The sequence below is a fragment of the Diabrotica virgifera genome, chromosome 4 (genome assembly GCF_917563875.1).
Source record: "Diabrotica virgifera virgifera chromosome 4, PGI_DIABVI_V3a".
Taxonomy (NCBI): domain Eukaryota; kingdom Metazoa; phylum Arthropoda; class Insecta; order Coleoptera; family Chrysomelidae; genus Diabrotica; species Diabrotica virgifera.
The window spans coordinates 57848091-57870391 of NC_065446.1; the positions used below are offsets into that span (position 1 = coordinate 57848091).

Consider the following 22301-nt stretch of genomic DNA (forward strand, 5'->3'; position numbering starts at 1 on the left):
AACGCATGTTAAATTACAAAACCCTCATTTTTTTGTTTCCAAAGATATCAGGGACATTCAAAAAACAAAATGTTCACAAAACATAAGACTACAATACGATTTCGATGTATACTAACATTTGTACCTTGTCCTCCCTACAGGATGTCACAAACATAGCATAAGAAAAACATTTCTTTTGTTCCACCTGGTATAAGTTGAAAAAAAAGTTTGAGTAAACCTTTGTATAACTTTGTAAATACTAAAGAAAAATCTAATATAATAAAAAATAAATTAGCGAAATCCGTTAATCTGTTCGCGAATCAACTATGAAAATTGAGCATAGTTCTCTATATCCCTAACTTTTGACGAGCAGTTTATTATGAAGTGTCGTTCACAGGGATACAATAATGCAGCTGTCATGAGCGGCGTACATGGAGGAATACAAGCTACAGCTGGTTCCTAAAAAAACTGATACGACTCTTAGTAAGATTTGATCATTTTGAGCAGTGTATGATTGGTCTGACATTATATTATATTTATTATGACAGACAAATAATAAAATAAAAAAAAACAAACAGCCATTTTTTGAGGTTGAAGTTATCTGACAAATTTTAAAACCTTCCGTTACTCACGCCAACTTTTTGTGATCGAATACCCGCGCAGAAGACCGGGTCCAAAAATATGGGTCAGCAATATTTGAAAAAAATTTTTTTTTGCAAAATTGTGTACAATTATATTATTTAATGAATATATGATGATATAATTGTGTAAATATGCGTTTGTGTCAACATTATATTACTTTAACAAAAAGTAATTTTGTTAATCATCATCTTCATACGTTTCCTCGTCAGTCGATACTTCCTCAAATAATTTTAATAATCTTTGCTTCTCCTTCTAGTAATCCATATCTAAATATAAATAAACAAATATATAAACATTAAAAATAAGAAAAAGACCTTAAATTACCTGACTAATTAAAACTTACTACTTTTAATTACCTGACTAATTAATAGGTCTTGCCTAGTAATAAAATTACAATACTCTTTTTTACACTGCCCTTGGACTTCACACACAGTTGACTGATGACTGAAGAGGTATATGCAGCAGCAATTGAAAATATGCACTACAATCAGAGTTACAGGCAGTTATTTAGAGGCCCGGTCTCATACACCGTGTGCGAGTAACGGAGGGTTGATTTGGCAGTGACAGTGACAGTATGTAAATAATAAGTATTTGTCCTTCAAAATATAATAAATTAAATATAATTAAACTCATATTCATTATATCACACCTCATCAAAAGCTTTTTACAAGAACATAGTCAGCGATTTTGACATGGCTTAGAGCCGGACTACATCAAGATCCTCTATAAATCGTGCTGGTAATTGCCTTGCAGCGAGACCAAAAACAAAAAGAAGAAGAAGAAGAAAGTACACTGCTCAATTTTCTACAAAATACGCTTTAAGAGTCGTATCAGTTTTTTTGGAACCAGCTGTACATATAATTAAAGCAAAAAACAAACGGGCTATTTTTGTTGGATGTATTGATCATTTACCTAATTAATTTATGTGGCCAGCACACTTTTGCACAAAATACATCATGTATAACATTTTTCGGAACAGTAGAAGAAATTTAAAAATTTTTTCCTCCACTAGCTGCTGGGAAGTGCTCACTATACTGCAGTTAAATTATTTGCAATATGGGCACAACATTTTGATAGTGTTGTTGCTGCAATTGAGGAATTATGTCATCAACAAGAAAATTTTGACATCAGAGGTGCTACCCAAACTTATGCCCGCGTTGTCTAATATCACATTTCTTTAATGAATAATTTCACAATGCATTAAAAAAATATTTTAATTCATTCACATCATTGAAAACAAAAAATAAATCAAAAAACAAATCAAAAGATAAATACATTAAACTGTTATATCAGTACTATTTACTACGATTTCATTAATAATAATTCTAAATTTTTGCATTATTCAAACGTTTATCGAATTTACCCTTGATTTTAGCTTTAGCAATTTATTTTTAAGATTTTGGGTGACACCATCGATTACCGCCCCGTGTGTCACCCATGCTGACTACGCCACTGCGTATATACACCTGTCAAAAATCAAAAAGTACATCGTTGACAACACGTAACAAACGTAAACATACAACAGACTGTATAATAAACCGCTTTATTGTTGACACACCTATTTTATAGTATGTAGAGATTACTCACTCATATATTAATCAGTGTAAAATGATTAATTTTTAACGATAAGAAGAATAAAATAGTATTATAATTAATAAAATAACATAAATGTTATTGTTTTTATATGTTAGTGACATTTTTACCTAATTCTGGACCCTTTCTGCCCAATATAAGTCCCTGCTTTTTCTGGTACACTCTCCTAATAAATCTGTTATTTTCGCGATCGTAATAGTCGGAAGGCTGTTGCATAGTCATTTTGGCAGATTATTTTTACACTTTAAGCACTAAACTAATGGACGGAATAAACTATTTACTATAAAATAGAACGTAACCTAAAACTCTCACATTTCTGTTTGTACCACGATTCACCAGGTGAGGCAACAACCGCTATCGCTACTCAAGACGCTACACGGCTATGTTGCCGTGTGTTGATGTTGACGACCACCACTTTCACCACTACCTCCACCTCATTAAGAAATTGTGAGTGGTCAAACGAGGTATTTTGTTTGTATTCTTTGGTGGTGTTATACGAGGTGCGATGCATAGTTATTGGCACATTTATATTTACAAACAATAATTAAATGACATTTTGAATTAACTTGAATTCCTATCGCCAATTATTATCTTTGAAACATAGGTGATTTATGCCTGGACAAAAGGAAAAATAGACAAAAAAATAGACAGCTCATGACCAGGGCCGCACGGTGGTCCTTTTTCATAATCTATGGTTGCAAAAGGTATAAAATTCGTCTTTAAATAATCGGTTGTAATGACACTCATTGAATACCTAGATAATCAGGTAAACAAAATAAATCATTTTTAGAACTCAACTCCCACCTCGAAGTGAACAATTGAAACCGAAAGTTGTACTTCTTTACCGAACTTACGCTCAGTAGTTTCAGGCAATTTACCAGCGCTCGCGCCCTTTCAAAGTGAATTTAAGTGTACCTAAAACTGTTATTTTAATATTTTTTTGAAATGGAAGTCGAGCGAACAGGTATATTTACAATATTATAAAACAATACTTGCACCTTTGTTGATAAAAAAAATATTTGATTGTAAAGATGATGATAGATTAGCAATAAAATAAGAATTTGTAAAGAATTTAATAGAGTAGAACTTTTGGGATTGTTCGGGATTGTTGCTAAACTAGTTTTTTATTGTTACTTTATTTATTTTTCTCTCAGAAAAAGTTACTCTTGTGTGCTCGAACGTGCTCTTTCTACTCGTATATATTTTTTTAATTTTTTTAGGTTCTTGTATTTTACATATACAACAACGTTTTACCTGTATACGAATTTTCAGTCCCTTATATTTAGTCTAAGAGCTGGGAGCGGATTTTGTGCGTGATAAGTAATATGGAAAAACTATACAGGGGTATATTGAATTAGTTGTGTACATGACTTTCCCCAACGGCCGTAAACCAGAGTTGGGGACGAGGGTAGTTATAAGGGGTCAACGTCGCGGTTTTTATTATTTTTTTTGTGATGCTCATGATGAGTGCGCCAAAATTTGGGAATAAGTAGATCATGACATTACTAAGTAAAATCTCCAGGGGCGGAACGCTGCGTGGCGGGCAAATGTTGTGATGCGTCACAAAAAAAATAATACAAACTGTGACTTTGACCCCTTAAAACTACCCTCATCCCCAACTCTGGTTTCCGCCCCTGGAGATTTTGCTTAGTTACGTCATGATCTACTTACTCCCAAATTTTGGTTTACTATCTCAATCACGAACGTCACAAAAATCCCTTATAATTTTTATATTTATCCCTGCCCCCACCCCTTTGTCGGTACGCAACGTTCCGCCCCTGGAGATTGTACTTACTTACGTCATGACCTACTTATTACCATATTTTGGTGAACTTTCTCGATCATGAGCGTCACAAAAAAAAATAATAAAAACCGCGACTTTGACCCCTTATAACTACCCTCGTCCCCCACTTCAGTTTCCGGCTCTGGGGATTTTACTTAGATATGTCATGGTCTACTTATTACCAAATTTTGGTGCACTATCTCAGTCACGAACGTCGCAAAAAAACCCTTTATATTTTTTATATTCACCCCTACCCCCATCCCTTTGTCGGCCACGCAGCGTTCCACCCCTGGAGATTTTACTTAGTTACGTCATGATCTACTTATTCCCAAATTTTGGTGCACTATCTCTATCATGAGCATCACAAAAAAAAAATAAAAACCGCGACTTTGACCCCTTATAACTACCCTCGTCCCCCACTCTGGTTTCCGGCCGTTGGGGAAGTCATGTTACACTATGTATTTTCCATATTACTTATCTCGCACAAAATCCGCTTCTATCTCTCCGACTAATTGTGGTGTAATACTTTTGCAACCATAGATCGTCAGAAAGGACCACTGTGGGCCGCCGAGAGGGCAGTACAGCCGGTACATTTTACCGGGGCCCGGCGATGTAAGGGGCCCGGCGTCGACCAGACCAAAGACGTAATTTTTCCCGTTTTTTTTGCTCTTCACTTTATGTCCATAATCCGTTTGATTTGGTTTAAAATTTTAACAGCAATAAATCACATGAGTCAAATACTACAGTGCAGTCAGATAAAACTAGAATTGCTTCCAGAAAATTTACAAAAAATCAGAAGAATCTATGTTGAAGAATCTAAATTAGTTACCAGCAATTATGGAATAAATCCAGAATTTACATAAAGAAAAACGGCGCAAAAAGCCTGTGAGATTTTTTGATGATTTGTAAGAGCGCCTAACCTTTGGATCGAAAGTTCCGAATGGTAGTGAGTTCGAATCCCACCAGGGTCAGGAATTTTTTCATTTATTATAAATTAATAAATGAAAATAGTTTCTGTCCTTGTGGGATCGGTACTCACCGGAGGGACCGCAGACGTTCGGATACAATTAGCGTCTCTTTGCAAAGACAATGACGTCGACTTTGCAAAGTAACAAGACACTTACTCAACACACACTACACATTACACCTGAGTTAGTGATAAATTATACAATTACGTGACTAAAGGTTCTAGTTCTAAACCAAGGCCAGAATCAGAGAAAAAATTTTTTGATGATTTGCTTGGGCCTAGTAGTGATGCGACTGATAATTTTTAGCCCGTCGCAATATTTTGCTGGGAAATTCGCTATTTAACATTTTATGGATATTCCGAGATGAAGATGACGACAATAAAGAAGAAAATTGATATTATGTATTGCGATAGTTTTATAAAGGAGACATCAGTGAAGAAATGAGAGATGAAATTTTTCATTTGAGAGCGATATACAAGGATAACATTGGTGAATCTCAACTTTCTCCAATAGATTTGCTTAATAAAATTAAACACCTCAAATTTGAGTCGTTATTGTGTTAAGAATATTTTGCACATTACCGGTGACAGTCGCAGAAGCAGAAAGATCCTTTAGTTTTCTTTTTCGCATAAAAAATGCTATGAGGTAATGAATGAAACAGGATCGGTTAGCTGCCTTTCAACTTTGTGAATTAAAAATGATGTGGTAAAATCATGCCATTTCAGAAAACTCGAAAGCACCTGTATTATAAATATTTTCACTCTTATAAATTGAATAGAATTTTGTATAATCAAAATTTAATAAAATTTATTTCTATAAAAATTAAACAATTCTTTCGCTCTTCCATTTTTGCCGGGAGCCCGCCCTTCACTTTTTACCAAGGCCCGCTCATCCCTCTCGGCGGCCCTGATCATGACTGAACCTTAACAACACAAAACATTCCAGGAATGTTCTATCAAAGTTCTATTAATGTTTGAATGTCCTGGACATTCAAGGAACATCCGGTGAACATGTGATTAAATTATTGGTGGAATGTTACCACAAGACATTCTATGAACATACTACCAATGTCCTATATTTTAAGAGAAGCCATTTGCTATTCAATTTGCGTTCATTTTCAAATTTGCCGCGCGTGTATCTATGTATTAGGCAATCCAAACCACGTGACTTCTGGTTGGCATACAAAAAGTTACAGAGGTTATGTTTGTAATATCTATTTTTCATTGTTTATCGTCGTATTTTGTCTATTTTGGATTCATTTGGATAGCGTTTGCTGTATTTTGTGAACTTTATAAAGTTTACCACAATGCAAAGTGATTATTTAAGAAAATTATTATGGGAAACTCCAGCTGTTGGAGAAAGGTAGGGGAAACAATTTTTATTTACTGTTCATTTTCCCTGGTATTTATCAATATTGATGAATTTTGCGAGAAATAACATTATTTCATTTATTGTTTTAGATATTTATTGAAGCTGAAAATAATTGGGGATTTAGATCCATATACAATTCAATCAGAATTGGATTTTACAGTAAAGTGCATTCCACCAAATTACTATTAGGTATAGATATTTATACATATCTGGTGGAGTCTCACAGTTACTACTCTAAGCAGCAGATGAAAGCATACAAAAGCCTTCAGGCACATAAATATTTTACAGCTGGATTTGTTTTTAAAGTTGGAGTAAAGTTGGAAGTCATGAGCAACAACTTCATAAGTACCTACAAGAATATTGAGGAAATCCAACTCCTCGATACTACTGGGCAAACTAGAAGATTGAAGAGGACAAAGCCTTTTGAACTAGTTTGAGTGATAGGTGATAGTGAAAAGCAGAGCATAGTGCTTGTGTGCCTGTGTATGTTAGAATAGTGCACGATCTTGTTAGATTAGATAAGAGACGCTATGGGGTAAACTCTTCATTTTAAGGAACAGTAGTAATTATTAGGTTAAATTAAAATTGGTCATTGGTCAGTTATGACCAGATTGTAATTGTAATGTAAAATGCAATACAATGAATAATCATCGTAGTGATGATTGTGGAAAAAAATATATGACAAGATTTTGTGCAATAAAAATGTTTATATATATCAAGGATGTATTATTTGGTATGGCCACATATTATACTTCTGGTATATCGTCGGTGATGTGACAATACCACCTATCTGCTTTTACATGAATTTTGTAGGAGACGAAAAACCATTTTTAGGGTCATCTCCTGTTTTCACATGTAAATTTTGATAGTAAATAGATAGTTGAATTTACTACAAAACATGTCAAAAAATATCATACGAAAATAGGAGGTGACTGTAAAAAAAGTTTTTAGTCTCTCTTACAAAACTCATGAAAAAACAAATCGCAGGTATTATGTCACATCAGCGACTATATCCAGGGAATTTATAAAAAACATACTGTGAATGTCCAAAGAACATTCGTAGACATTCATGGAATATTCCAACAAGACATTCAAGGAATGTTAAAAATGTTGACGGAGGACTTTCCTGGGACATTTAGGGGGCATTCTTGTGCTTTTGAGGACATTCAAGGAATGTTTTCAATATCCTGTGTGTACATTCTAGGAACATACATGGAATGTTTGGTGTTATTAGGGAAGAACCATGAAAGAAAACAAAGAAATAAGTATCAAGGTTGAGAAAGAAATAGAAACGATGGAGAACTTGGTACATATAGACGCTGAAGTGCTCTGCTGAAGTACACTGCTCAAAAAAAATAAAGATATAAGAAGAAGACGTCGGGTTCATTAAAAACAACAGAAAACAATAGTTGATAACGCAAGCGATCATGATCATGGACGTTAGACTAAAACATAAAACAACCCCAATAAAATACAAACAAATCAATAAAATCATTAGAAAAAAGTGCAGACAACAGGGATGGTCACAAGCTCGAGCTTAGCTCGGCTTGGCTCGGCTCATTTGACGAGCCGAGCTTCGAGCTCAATCCGGTTTGTTTCTTGCGAGCCGAGCTTCGGGCCGAATCAAATTTTTTTGGAGCCGGGCCGAGCTGAATTCGAAACGAGCCGAGTTTTCTTGAACGAGCTTGTCAATATTTTAGCTAATACTCTAATACTTTTTTAATTCATTTATTTCTAACAATAAAACACTGAAAACGTTTGTTTTCTATACTTCCACAAAATGTATTATAACTGTGTGACTACAGCTGTTTCGGCAGAGTGCCTTTCTCAAGTGATTTAGTTTGCTATGGGTTTGCCTTTTTAAAGTCTTTAACTGAAGAGGTTGAGGAGTGGGGAGCTGTTTGTTTCGAAGTTATTTTTTGACATGGGAATTTCTGTCAGTCTAAATAGAACTGAACATCATTAAACAAATAGCAGTAAACAATGGCTATAACGAACAAACAATTAATACAATTTTAAACCAAAAACTCTATAAGAAAGCCCTGAAATTAGTCTATCCACCATCACAAAAAGAACCCAGTACCTTCTGATCTATTACATATACGGGCAAGATAACATAAAAAATAGCCAGATACATAAAAAAGAAAGGAATAACACCAGCTTTTAGAACTAACAACAACTTAAGCAAATATATTAAGAAAAATAAGAGCTGAAAGAGAAACCAACTACAGAGTGGTGTATACAAACTAACTTGTGGTGACTATCCGAAAACTTACATCGGTCAAACTGGCAGAACCTTTGACAAATGGATAGCAGAACACAAAAGGGCTTTCAACAATAGAAAAACAGACACTTCTACATACGCACTTCACCGTCTAGATCATAATCATTCTTTTAATGAAGAGTTTCAAATTCTGCATATTCAAAATAAAGGCTTAAGCTATCTTTATTGGAATCTATGGAAATTAATAAATTAAAAAATACAGATATAATTCTGAATAACCAACTCGAGACAAACAGCTCCCCACTCCTCAACCTCTTCAATTAAAGACTTTAAAAAGGTAAACCCATAGCAAACTAAATCACTTAAAAAGGCACTCTGCCGAAACGGCTGTAGTCACATAGTTATAATAAATTTTGTGGAAGTATAGAAAACAAACGTTTTCAGTGTTTTATTGTTAGATAAAATGAACTTCCATCAAGTAACGGTCCAATCCATCAATCATGTATTTCTGTTACGACTGATACTTTTGTTTGAGAATAAGTAATTCAGACTACAAATACGTATTCTCAATATACATTGTGTCCGTAGAGTATTTCAGACATGTAAGCAGAGGTCCCAAATATAGATTGATGCAAAATATTATGCAAGGAAAAATAGCAGGCGAACGCAGTCCAGGACGAAGAAGAACCTCATGGTTGAAGATCTTGCGAGCTTGGTATTGTGTTGATAAAAGCATGTTATTTTAAGATAGCTGTGCTGGTAACGAGCGTTCTAAAAGGACATGGTACATGAAGAAGAAGCAGTGTGTCCGTAAAGTATGGAATAAATGGGATATTTCCTAAACTAAAAGCTGTTCGAGCTCGGCTCAACTATTCGAGCCGAGCCGAAACGAGCCACGAGCTCATCCTGCAGCTCGAAATTCAAGCCGAGCTTGTATCTCGAGCTCGGCTCAAGTCCATCCCTAGCAGAAAAGCTAAAGAAAACTGGACGTCAGCAAAATGCCTAAAAATCGAACAACTTCAGGAAAGATACCTTTAACGTCCGACAGAACCAATTAAAATAAAGCACACAACATCCAAAGATACACGAATCCAACGAGGAGTGCGACAGGGTTGCGTCTTATCACCTCTATTATTTCATGTGTATTTGGAGTCTATATTTAGAGAAGCATTGAACGAGGTCCAAAGTAGAATCAAGATTAACGGAACCAACATAGACAACATCAGGTACCTACGCTCATCATACCGTCCTAATAGCAAGCATCGCACAAGACCTACAAAATATAATAAATATGGTAGTTCATCATAGCGAAATGTTCGGTTTAGATCTTAAAGTTTCCAAAACTAAAATTTTAGTAAAAATACAAAAATAGACGGTTTAGTTTTGATTTAAATCTGTCTCCTGCCATCCCCCGATAGCGCTATTTCTAGGTCTACCTTTTGTCAAGGAGGCTATGCAAGAAGACAAATTTAAATCAAAACTTCCGTAGTTCTCGGTATACAATAAAATAATTTATACCGGAGTAAGGTTAGAACGCCCTCTAACGGGGAATAAGTGAAATAAATGGCGACTCGATTCTAGTTTTCTGTTGACCTAGATATCAAAATATCACAAGGCACCGCTGGGAAAATATTCCAAAAATGCGGTTCAGAGAAACTATATGAAACGAGTCTTTGTACTCTCATACAGAGTATGGCATTAGTAAAAATACAAAAATAGACGGTTTAGTTTTGATTTAAATCTGTCTCCTGCCATCCCCCGATAGCGCTATTTCTAGGTCTACCTTTTGTCAAGGAGGCTATGCAAGAAGACAAATTTAAATCAAAACTTCCGTAATTCTCGGTATACAATAAAACTATTTATACCGGAGTAAGGTTAGAACGCCCTCTAACGGGGAATAAGTGAAATAAATGGCGACTCGATTCTAGTTTTCTGTTGACCTAGATATCAAAATATCAAAAGGCACCGCTGGGAAAATATTCCAAAAATGCGGTTCAGAGAAACTATATGAAACGAGTCTTTGTACTCTCATACAGAGTATGGCATTAGTAAAAATACAAAAATAGACGGTTTAGTTATTTCACTTATTCCCCGTTAGAGGGCGTTCTAACCTTACTCCGGTATAAATAGTTTTATTGTATACCGAGAACTACGGAAGTTTTGATTTAAATTTGTCTTCTTGCATAGCCTCCTTGACAAAAGGTAGACCTAGAAATAGCGCTATCGGGGGATGGCAGGAGACAGATTTAAATCAAAACTAAACCGTCTATTTTTGTATTTTTACTAATGCCATACTCTGTATGAGAGTACAAAGACTCGTTTCATATAGTTTCTCTGAACCGCATTTTTGGAATATTTTCCCAGCGGTGCCTTTTGATATTTTGATATCTAGGTCAACAGAAAACTAGAATCGAGTCGCCATTTATTTCGCCATTTATTTCTTTTAAAATTTTAGTATTTTAAAAAACACATATAAACGTACATTTGTATGCCAGGGGTCAAATGATAGAACAGCTAACTTCCATAAAATATTTAATAGCAAATACCAATGGTCAGAGTCACTCAAAAAAAAAAGAATGTGTGTGTACTTTGTACGCACGTAAGAAGTTATACTTGTATTATATGATTTCAACGAAATAAAGATACTTTAAACAGTTTATTTTAATTTTATTTAAATATTAAACTAATTTTAATGCTTACCACTTTCCAAAAATAAAAAAAAGAATAGGAATGGTCCGGATTTGAACCCAAGACCTCTCGATCTCTAGCCGAATGCTATACCAATAACGCTACGAGCTCTCTGTTTTTATAGTCTCGGACATAATAACAATTCACGGTAACAAACAGACGAAGTGAAGTATAATAAATATAAAAAATGTTTTAATAATACTTATCTTACTCCCGAGGAAGACTAATCCAAAGACACAAAAATTATAATAAATATATTTACTAAAAACACTAACATATTCTTTTCACACCTTTTTTTTCACTGATATATTTATACATAACTTGAAAGATTTATCAACTAACGCCATACTGTCTGTGTGCGCATGCGCGCAGAATAATGAAAATTCACTTCCAATCGCGCCTAAAGAAGTATAACTTCAAAAAGGAATCTTATCTGGAATCAAACATGCTAAGAAAACGTGAACTGAAAACATTTTTACATTAACTGAAACTTCTCATGAACATGAAAACATTTTTTATTTAGTTTGGAGCTCAGAATCCGAATGATAAAATGTTATGTTTTTTCTTTTTTTGCAGCATGGCCATGAAAGTTAAACAATGGACTCTGTAACAGAAAAAATAATAGATGCCTTTGAGCGGATGCTGAGAATTCCATGGGTTCAAATAGTTACTGACATTAGACGCATGAGTAAACAAAAAGAATTATTAAGAATAATCAAAAAAAGGAAAATACAATAGTTAGTTGGGTCATGTGTTAAGAGGTAAAAGATATGAATTGATTCAAATCATATAGGTCTGGATACCGCGTATGAAAAAAAAGTTGATTAATAGCAAGCTGAAAATTTGTTAATAGCTTAAGGGTGTCCAGTCGGACAAACTTTGATATATGGGAACACTGGAACAGGGGAAGTTTTAATTGTGGAACAGGTTAAAAGTTTGGAACGGTCAGACCACGAAAACGGCACATGTATTTTGTCCGACAGAACAGACTTAAACTCTCCGAACAGAAATTAAACTCTCGTGCAAAAATCAGACTGCTATTTATTACCAAATGGGCGTTTTAATGAGTGGAACATGTAGAATATGTCAAGTGACAGGAATTATGACAGGTGATAAATAGCAGTCTGATTTTTGCATGAGAGTTTAATCTCTGTTCGGAGAGTTTAAGTCTGTTCTGTCGGACAAAATAAATGTGCCGTTTTCGTAGTCTGACCGTTCCAAATTTTTAACCTGTTCCGCAATTAAAACTGCCCCTGTTCCAGTATTCCCATATATCAAAGTTTATCCGACTAGACACCCTTAAGCTATTAACAAATTTTCAGCTTGCTATTAATCAACTTTTTTTTCATACGCGGGATCCAGACCTAATACTGGAACAGTGGTGTCATGGGCGTCATGGCAAAATTAGCAGTGCCGGAACGCACTGCTAATTTTTGTTTACAAAACCTAAATTCTCTATTTATTTTTTTTTCTTTTCTTAACCAGTGCCGGAACGGCGTTCCCGCACCATGACACCGCTGTACTGGAAGGTAAATACCCCAGGATGTGGGTGAAAAAACGTGATATAATTCAGGAATTTTTGAAACCTATCAGGTGTTGTAAAGGACGATGCCAGGAATAACTTCTACTAAAATGTAACCAAAAATATTGTGCCCTTTTTTTTATTGCGATTTTCATTTGTTTAATTTGCAATTTTTAATGATTTTTAATTTTGTAGCTTAGGATATTAATTTTAGAGAAAAACTTTTAATAGAAAGTTGTAGTAAATTAAAAAACCTACAATTTGAGCTATGGTAAGTTTAATTTCGTTAATTGGTTATTGCAAAACAGCCTGCGAAAGTTCCAAAATGGCCGTTTTTTACAATTGCATTATTTATTGTACAAATAATTTTTTTTATTTTTTAAAGCTTTAAAATGAAGATCTTTCAATTCCAAACATAAAAAAAATTGTAAAGCTAGATTAACGAATTTGTTGCTTAGATATTATAAATTGTTTATCCCAAGAGGTCAAATGTCGAAGGCTGTAACTTTTTGAAAAAAAATCGTAGAGAGTTGGTGAAACATCCAATCTCCTTCTAAAGAGTTATATTTTCATATTCTGATGTAAATAAATGCGTAAAACTGTTTTAAACCTCTAATTTTTGGGAAAAATTGAAAATAAGAGGAAAACTGAAAATAAGAGGACAAATTTAGTTATAAACATTTAGAGCTGAAGCGGCCCTGTACATCCTATGAGTTTTTAACTTACAGATTATTGTTGCTGAAGATGAAACGAAGATTTATAAAAAAATAAAAAATTTCTACGACCAACTGAAGCCGACATAATAGGGATGTTCACTAATTTTTAAATATAGTTAAAATAGATTACAAGGTATATAAAAACGTAACAATCATAAAACTGTTTAAAAATGTATATTTTTTAAAATAAATGAGTTCATAATGTTGATTTTCTTGGAGGCTAGAAAAACGGTACCCTGCAGCGAGGCTACGGTCTGTGACGTCAGTAGTCGTAACGTCTTTGATCGACGACTAGTTTTGTATACTTATTTACTCAGTGTATTTGAATGTGCGCAGTTTTTTACGTATTTAATTATTAAAAATAAAGCCAAATAAGTGGTGTTTTGTTCCTGGGTGTGTAAATACATCAAAAAACAGTTCTGACAAGATTTTTATTACCGTTCCAGCCATTTAAAACAGAAAAAGAAATGGTTTGTTGCAGCTAGAACTTAAAATAACTAACTTAAAGAACTAACTTAATAAAATAAACATTATAGAAGTTTTCCAGAGACTTTCGGCCCTTGGTAATAATGTAACTGTTCTTTCTGCATTTACATTTTTCAAAAATACTTATTATTAGTTTTCTCAGGATTCGAAAAAAATAAATGAATTTAAATAGCATTGGACCAAGATTTTGCACCTACCCCCTTAAAGAGTAAATGAAAAAGTTTCGGGACCTCAAATTTGTATTCCTTAAACTGGGATATTCCTAAAAACAGGATTTTAATAATACATACAGTAAAAGTAAACCTTGAAAGAACTACATGTGGATGTAGGTATGACTTTATATTATATTAAAATCATTAATAATTTAGTGAAAAGATTGGTTGAAATGAAAATGTATAATACCAAAGTTCAAAAATATTTTTCACCTTGGAACAGTTGTCAACTCGAAATACGAAACAACCGAAATAAGATCTAGAGTTGAAAGGGACATAGCAACATTTAACAACATGCATGAGAAATATTTTCACCCATTGCGACATAATATCTCTCCCACTAAAAATGCGGCTGCTAAAATGTTATTATTTCCGGTCTTGCTATATGGCGCAGAGGCCTGGACAATAATGGAAACATTAATGAAAAAGCTAGAGGCATTCGAGATGTGGGTGTACCCACGTATCCTCAAAATATCCTGGGCGACCCACACCAACGTACAGGTATTGCGTCGAATGGGAAAACAAAAAGAAATCTCTTTTACAATTAAGAAACGAAATCTTAAATATTTCGGTCATATCATGAGGCATGATAAATATCGTATACTCCAACTGATAACGCAAGGTAAAATAGGGAGCAAACGCGGACCCGGAAAAAAAGACACTCATGCTCATGACTTAAAAACTTACGCCAATGATTTGGACAAAAATCGATCGAGTTATTCAGAAACGCCTCAAATGAAATTAAAATTGCCATGATGATAGCCAACGTCCACAACGGACAAGGCACATGAAGAAGAATAAAAATATTTTTAATACACCTAACCAAGGTAAAGTAATAACCAGCCGATGTATGTATACAATATGCATGCGTACAATGCATGCATACAACTTTCTCTATTTTTTTTTGTGGAGTATTAAGCATTTATTTGTTTAGCTTAAAGAAGACATGGAAAATTATATGGAATATACACTCAGTAAAGCTGTGGTAGATTTATTTTTTTACAAGATGCCAATAAATCATACACCATTGTTACATCTACACTACAGTCGGTAGTTTATACGAATCGGCTTTCTGAAAACCTTCTTCCATTTTATTTGTTTATTTTTGTAAAACCCAAAATATGTCCTTACAAACAGTTTATCCACTTTAAACTAAGCAGATTCACTATAAAACTCCACTTTAACCCTGATAAAACAAGAAGAGAACAAAATAAAATGACCTGAAACGTCAAACAGGTAAACAGTAACACTATGAGAACGGCGCGAGCTTGGGGTATGCAACTAGTGACGTCAGGCTAATAAAGAAGCGTTCTTGAAATTTAAAATAATGCTAGATTTCTAATAAAGATTTTTTATAGAAAGGCTTTTTCAATTTTGTTGAAATTTTGGACAATTATTCCTAGGGTGTTTCTTAATCGTTTTACATGTTTGAAATGACTTTTTAATTTTTTGTGAACATCCCTATTTTTGGGTTTGAAAATAAGGGGGCAAATTTCGTTATAAACATTTAGAGCTGAAGCGGCCCTGTATATCCTATGAGTTTCTAACTTACAGATTATTGTTGCTGAAGACGAAACGAAGATTTATAAAAAAATTAAAATTTTCTACAACCAACTAAAGCCGAAATAATTGTTTTTTTTTTCTTAAATCGTAGTGCCTTTATTTATAACAATTAAGAAATTATTTTACAGTCATTGACTAAAGAAAAACTTATATTTTTAAAAATAAAAATTATTATAAAATATAATTACATTTAATTATTAAAAATTATTTTTTAAATCGGTGCTTTTGCAAGCGGCCGAATTTTACAAATCGCCCGGCTCGCATCAAATCCGCGCGCTCGGAAAATTTTTACGTAGCTTGTATTAAATTTTGACAGAAAACAATTTAATAATATTACCATTATAATATACAGTCTATTTACCACTGTATTTGTTTTTCTTGATAAACTTTTATATGTGAAATCGAAAAAGAATGGTCACAAGAAGAAAAAGTTTTATATTGTATATTATAGTAAGAAGTAACATTATTATTATATTTATATAACAATGAAAAAATTAAAAATATAGTTAAATATTTCATATATATGTATCATTTTTGTAATATTATTTCTTCAGAAATGAAATTTCACATATAAAAGTTTATCAAGAAAAACAAATACAGTGGTAAATAGACTGTGTATTATAATGGTAATATTATTAAATTGTTTTCGGTCAAGATTTAATACAAGTTACGTAAAAATTTTAGAGATTATTTTAGATACAAAAGCCGGGCGATTTGCAAAATTCGGCCCGATTTTAAAAATAATTTTTAATAATTAAATGTAATTATATTTTATAATAATTTTTATTTTAAGATAATATAAGTCTTTCTTTAGTCAATGACTGTAAAATAATTTCTTAATTGTTATAAATAAAGGCACTACGACTTAAGAAAAAAAAAACAATTATCTCGGCTTCAGTTGGTTGTAGAAAATTTTTATTTTTTTTATAAATCTTCGTTTTGTCTCCAGCAACAATAATCTGTAAGTTAGAAACTCATAGGATGTACAGGGCCGCTTCAGCTCTAAATGTTTATAACGAAATTTGCCCCCTTATTTTCAAACCCAAAAATTATCTCGGCTTCAGTTGGTCGTAGAAATTTTTTATTTTTTTATAAATCTTCGTTTCATCTTCAGCAACAATAATCTGTAAGTTAAAAACTCATAGGATGTACAGGGCCGCTTCAGCTCAAAATGTTTATAACGAAATTTGCCCCCTTATTTTCAAACCCAAAAATTAGAGGTTTAAAAATGTTTTACGCATTTAGTTACATCAGAATATGAAAATATAACTCTTTAGGAGATTAGATGTTTCACCAACTCTCTACGATTTTTTTTTCAAAAAGTTATAGCCTTCGACATTTGACCTCTTGGGATAAACAATTTATAATATCTAAGCAACAAATTCGTTAATCTGGCTTTACAATTTTTTTTATGTTTGGAATTGGAAGATCTTCATTCTAAAACTTTAAAAAATAAAAAAAACATTATTTGTACAATAAATAATGCAATTATAAAAAACGGCCATTTTGGACCTTTCGCAGGCTGTTTTGCAATAACCAATTAACCAAATTAAACTTACCGTACCTCAAATTGTAGGTTTTTAATTTACTACAACGTTCTATTAAAAAGTTTTTCTCTAAAATCAATATCCTAAGCTGCAAAATAAAAAATCATTAAAAATTGCAAATTTAACAAATGAAAATCGCAATAAAAAAAAGCGCACAATATTTTTGGTTACATTTTAGTAGAAGTTATTCCTGATATCGTCCTTTACAACACCTGATAGGTTTCAAAAATTCCTGAATTATATCCTGAAATCGACCTATTTTTCACCCACAGCCTGGGGTAAAAGTACAGAACAGGTAGAGGCCAGAACTTGTGGCTGAACGATCTGAGGATATGGTTTGAGCTTTCATCCATAGAAATCTTTCGGGCAGCAGTTTCCAATGCTACAATTGCCATTTGGATAGAAAATATTTTTTAAGACGTCATTGCATATTAAATGAGATGTGAATAATTTTATTTGAAATGAAACGCTCAAATTTAATAAATACTCCTGGTATGTAATGGTCTAACCATCGCGCATCGCTTTAATCTATAAGTCAAAGGTGATACCAATATACCAAATCCACTGCCATTCATGTGACTCAGTAGTTGGTACCTACTTTTAAATTAAAATGAAGTAAACAAATTTTCCAAGAATTAATATGAATTTACCGAAACTAATAAACGATGAATAATTATTAGTATGTGAGCAAATAATGTGAGTCTATTTTCAATAGTTAATAGTGTTAAAAACAGAAAAGAAAAGACTTTTTATATAGTTATAGTACTTATACTTATACTGTACAGAGTGGACCAAAAGTTTGGAAACGCGTAATTATTATTATCTTATTGGATGGTCCGAATTGTTTAAAAATTGGGATACACCTATTCTACTTGAAAATTTCAAATTTGATGCTTGCAATGTTGCCAGATTTACCATTTGTCTAATATCGATAGTCACTTCGCCTTCTTAAATGCAACACTCTGTATATTATATTATTATTGGAATCTTTAATTCAATACAAGTCACAAGTTCAACCATATGTAACACTTGAAGGGTCCAGGGTAAAAATAAGACAAGCGCCAATTGATTAATTTTAGGATTTTACAATATTATAGTAGGTAAGTCTGTCTAACTGGTCCCTACAAAATGTATAATTTCTACAGGTAAATAAGCTGTTAACTGTCACGATTATGCCTATTAGTACGCCAGTCAATGGGAACAAGAATAGGATATTACCTCCGGATTCTATCCTACTGCATGGATTTTAATGAAATTTTAGGAATAGTCTCTACTTATCTCCTATTTTAAAGTCTACCCTATGCCGATGTGTGCTTTTATCTTAGAGGTGGTTCCCACCCCTTTCCGGGGGTGAAAAATCGCTTAATTAAAATAATGACAGAAGTGGCTAGAGAATATAATTCTAAGCAAAAACTGTTCGGTGCTACTTCGGTATGCGGTCTACGGCAGAGTTTCTAGTTTGGTATGCGGTCTACCGTCTGATATGCGATCTACGGCAGTTTAGCTGATTCGGCATGCGGTCTACGTACAAAAACAAATTAGAGAAACTATTACAAACTTTTTATTTATTATTTATATTTATACTTTACTTTACTTGTCATACTTGTGCTTTACTTCACACTTCACGTGTTATTCTGTCTAAATCCCGAACCGAGGATTAGCGGCGTGTAATTTGGGTTGCCTATATAAACTTGAATCAACGAAATGGGCCTTGAGTGTTAATTTAAAACGCTGAAAAGACCGTTTAGTGATAATAAAAAGGGTGGGTTGTGATTGCGCGCAGCGGTCAAATACCTCCTGCCCTGCGGTTCTCTCACTCTAATACCCGTAAGTTGGGTTTGGACCGAAGGGTTAGGTCTTCCTCCTTTCAGGTAAAAACCGATATTTACTGCGGTTGCATGATATTTACGGCGGGCGTAATTTCGGCCGGTAATCCCTTGGCCTACCTGCATAAATCAAGGGGTACCATTTATGACAGGGGTAATTTCGGCCGAGGGGTTGATGTTTACGATGAGATTAAAATATTGGTAATTACACTCCTGGGGTACTCTACACTCTAATACCCGAAAGTTAGGTTTTGACGAAGCGTTAGGTCTTCCTCCTTTGAAAATTGTACTGTGTAATATATAATATAATATATTAATTTTTTAAAATTAGCAAAATTTCGGTTCAAAACGAATAAGAAGTAATTAAGAAGCAACTTAAAACCTCCGGCCGAATTTACCTACCCGCTTTTAGTACCTGCCCTTTTTCCGGCCGAAATTACATCCGCCCGATATTTAATATTAAAATAGTATTGGATGTGGTAGAATGTAGACTCTTTGTATAATTACCAATTGAACAGTGAAGCTGTTAGTAATAATAAAATAGTAATGTTTGTAATAGTTTCTCTAATTTGTTTTTGTACGTAGACCGCATGCCGAATCAGCTAAATTGCCGTAGACCACATATTAGACGGTAGACCGCATACCGAAGTGGCACCAACTGTTCTATAACATTTTTTTTAAAACTCAATACTTTTTGAGTTATTCGTGGTTGAAAATTGGCCATTTTCATTGAAACGTAACACCTTTTCGAACGGTATTTTGCAAATACCTTAAAAACTATGCATCTAACTAAAAAACTATACAAAACATTTTTGTAGTTTATAGAAAAACAAAGAGACTAGTTCTTTCATAAATATTCTAGTTATAATACAAAAAGAGATATGGTAGGTGAAAATAGTTTGTTTTTTGGTGCATGCTCCAATCGATGTATTCAACTTGAAATAACAGAGAAACGGTCGATTTTAGGTGTATAATGCTACCAATACCTTTTGTAGTGCTTGAAAATACCTTTAAAATGAGCAATATCAAAGGTCGATTACATATAAACTTAGCGAGATATGCTGCAAAAAAATTGATGACTAATATATTTTAAGAAAAAATGAGAAGTATATTTAACCCCTCATCCAACAGAATTTTAATTCATCATTTTACTTCTACAATACATTTTATTATAGTGTTATTTCTATGTTCAAAAAGTTGGACGGGTTTAAAATGAATGGTTTTTGAAAAAGAAATTAAATCAATTTATAAAGCGCATTTTTAAATTTTGTTAAAAATCTTCATTTTTCTACATGTAACTTGAAAATTATGAGAGAAACAATAATGAAAAATAAAAGTCCAACAAAACCCTACATTTTTGTGCGGTATCGTTTTTTCGTATCTCTTATCATTTTCAAGTTACATGGAGAAAAAGGAAGATTTTTAGGAAAATTTAAAAATGCGCTCTATAATTTGATCTAATTGTCCAACAGAATTGTCCAACAAAACCCTACATTCTTATGCGGTATCGTTTTTTCGTATCTCTTATCATTTTCAAGTTACATGGAGAAAAAGGAAGATTTTTAGGAAAATTTAAAAATGCGCTCTATAATTTGATCTTATTTATTTCAAAAACCATTCATTTTAAACCCGTCCAACTTTTTGAACATAGAAATAACAATATAAATAAAAGTATTATAGAAGGAAAACGATGCATTTAAATTCTGTTGGATGAAGGGTTAACATACTTCTGATTTTTTTTTAAATGCATTAGTCATCAATTTTTTTGCAGCATATCTCCCTTAGTTTGAATGTAATCGACATTTAATATCGCCCCATTTAAAGGTCTTTTCGATTACTACAGAAGGTATTAGTAGCATTATACACCTAAAATCTACCGTTTCTCTTTTGTTTCAAGTTGAATACAGATTTGAGTATGCACCAGACAAACAAACTCTTCTCACCTACCATATCTCTTTTTGTACTACAAGTAGAAGATTTATGAAGGAACGAATCTCTTTGTTTTTTATAAGGTACAAAAATAATTTTATACAGTTTTTTTCGTTAGATGCATAGTTTTAAGGTATTCGCAAAAAAACCGTCCGAAAAGGTGTCATTTTTGGATGAAAATGGCCAATTTTCAAGCACGAATAACTCAAAAATTATTGAGTTTTCAAAGAAATATATAGAACAGTTTTTCCTTAGAATTGGGTTCTCTAGGTACTTCCGTGGTTATTTTAACCAAAAAAATTTTCTACCCCCGAGAAGGGGTGGGAACCACCCCCTAGATAAAAGCACACATCGGCATAGGGTAGACTTTGTTTCTTGAGCTGTTCTCTACTTACTGTGAAAATATCAAATAAATAGATGTAGTACGATGGAATTCGGAATCAAATGACATCATTGACTGCCCTAATTATAAATAATATACATACAGGGAAAGAACCTGAAAACCACCAGCCGTCCATTTGATTGGATTGCGTCAATTAACGTTAACGTTCATGTTTTATCTATGTCTTCATCCTCAGAGTTTTTTTCACAACTCCCCCACAAATAATTATTTTATATTCGAGTGTATTTTTTGAAAATAATGTTTTTAATTTGTTACGTATTCACTTTAAATACATACAGTGTGGGACAAAGAAAAGAGTCTACCTCGATATTTGGCAGTAGTTATTAGATTTTAAGGAAATGCCGAAACAGGTCAATTTTTGATCTAAGGGGGACAAATTTTTACGGTACATACATCTGTCATTTGTCCACACCCTCCCTTCCACTTCCCCCACACCTTATTTTTAAATAGAGAATAGGGGTCGTGTGCTAGCTCATTTAAAAGGTTATTCAATTCTCTATTCAATAATATAAACATTAACATAATTATTTATACCGGGTGTCCAAGAATACAAATTTTTAATTCAATTAATTGACACAAAAAGAAGAATGTATGTAATTTATTTAATTCAAAATAAATTATACTGCTGTCACAAAACAGAAAAAAAATGTTTTTTGATAGATAAACATTGCTTTTCGCTTGATTTCAGTGTTCAAGCTGCTACCCATCTGTCTTTTGGTAGGTTGAATATTGAATTTAAGTAACAAACAATGTTTATTTATCAAATAAACATATTTTTCTGTTTTCTGTCAGCAGTAGAATGTGTTTTGAGTTAAATAAATTACATACATTCTTCTTTTTGTGTCAATT

The 22301-nt window shown here is 33.1% G+C and overlaps 1 protein-coding gene across 2 annotated transcripts in view; it reads right to left on the reverse strand.

Moving 5' to 3' along the window:
- The window catches only part of LOC126883029 (sodium/potassium-transporting ATPase subunit beta-2-like), a 118509-nt gene that overhangs the window by 73952 nt on the left and 22256 nt on the right, over positions 1 to 22301 (reverse strand). The window contains exon 1 of one of the 2 annotated variants that reach the window (XM_050648216.1): positions 2325 to 2638. The exons of the other annotated variant lie outside the window; for it this stretch is intronic. Within the exon in view, the coding sequence (XP_050504173.1) occupies positions 2325 to 2436 (112 nt within the window). The 5' untranslated portion in view covers positions 2437 to 2638. Of the gene's footprint in view, positions 1 to 2324; positions 2639 to 22301 lie in introns of those variants that run through there. 2 annotated transcript variants of the gene reach the window in all.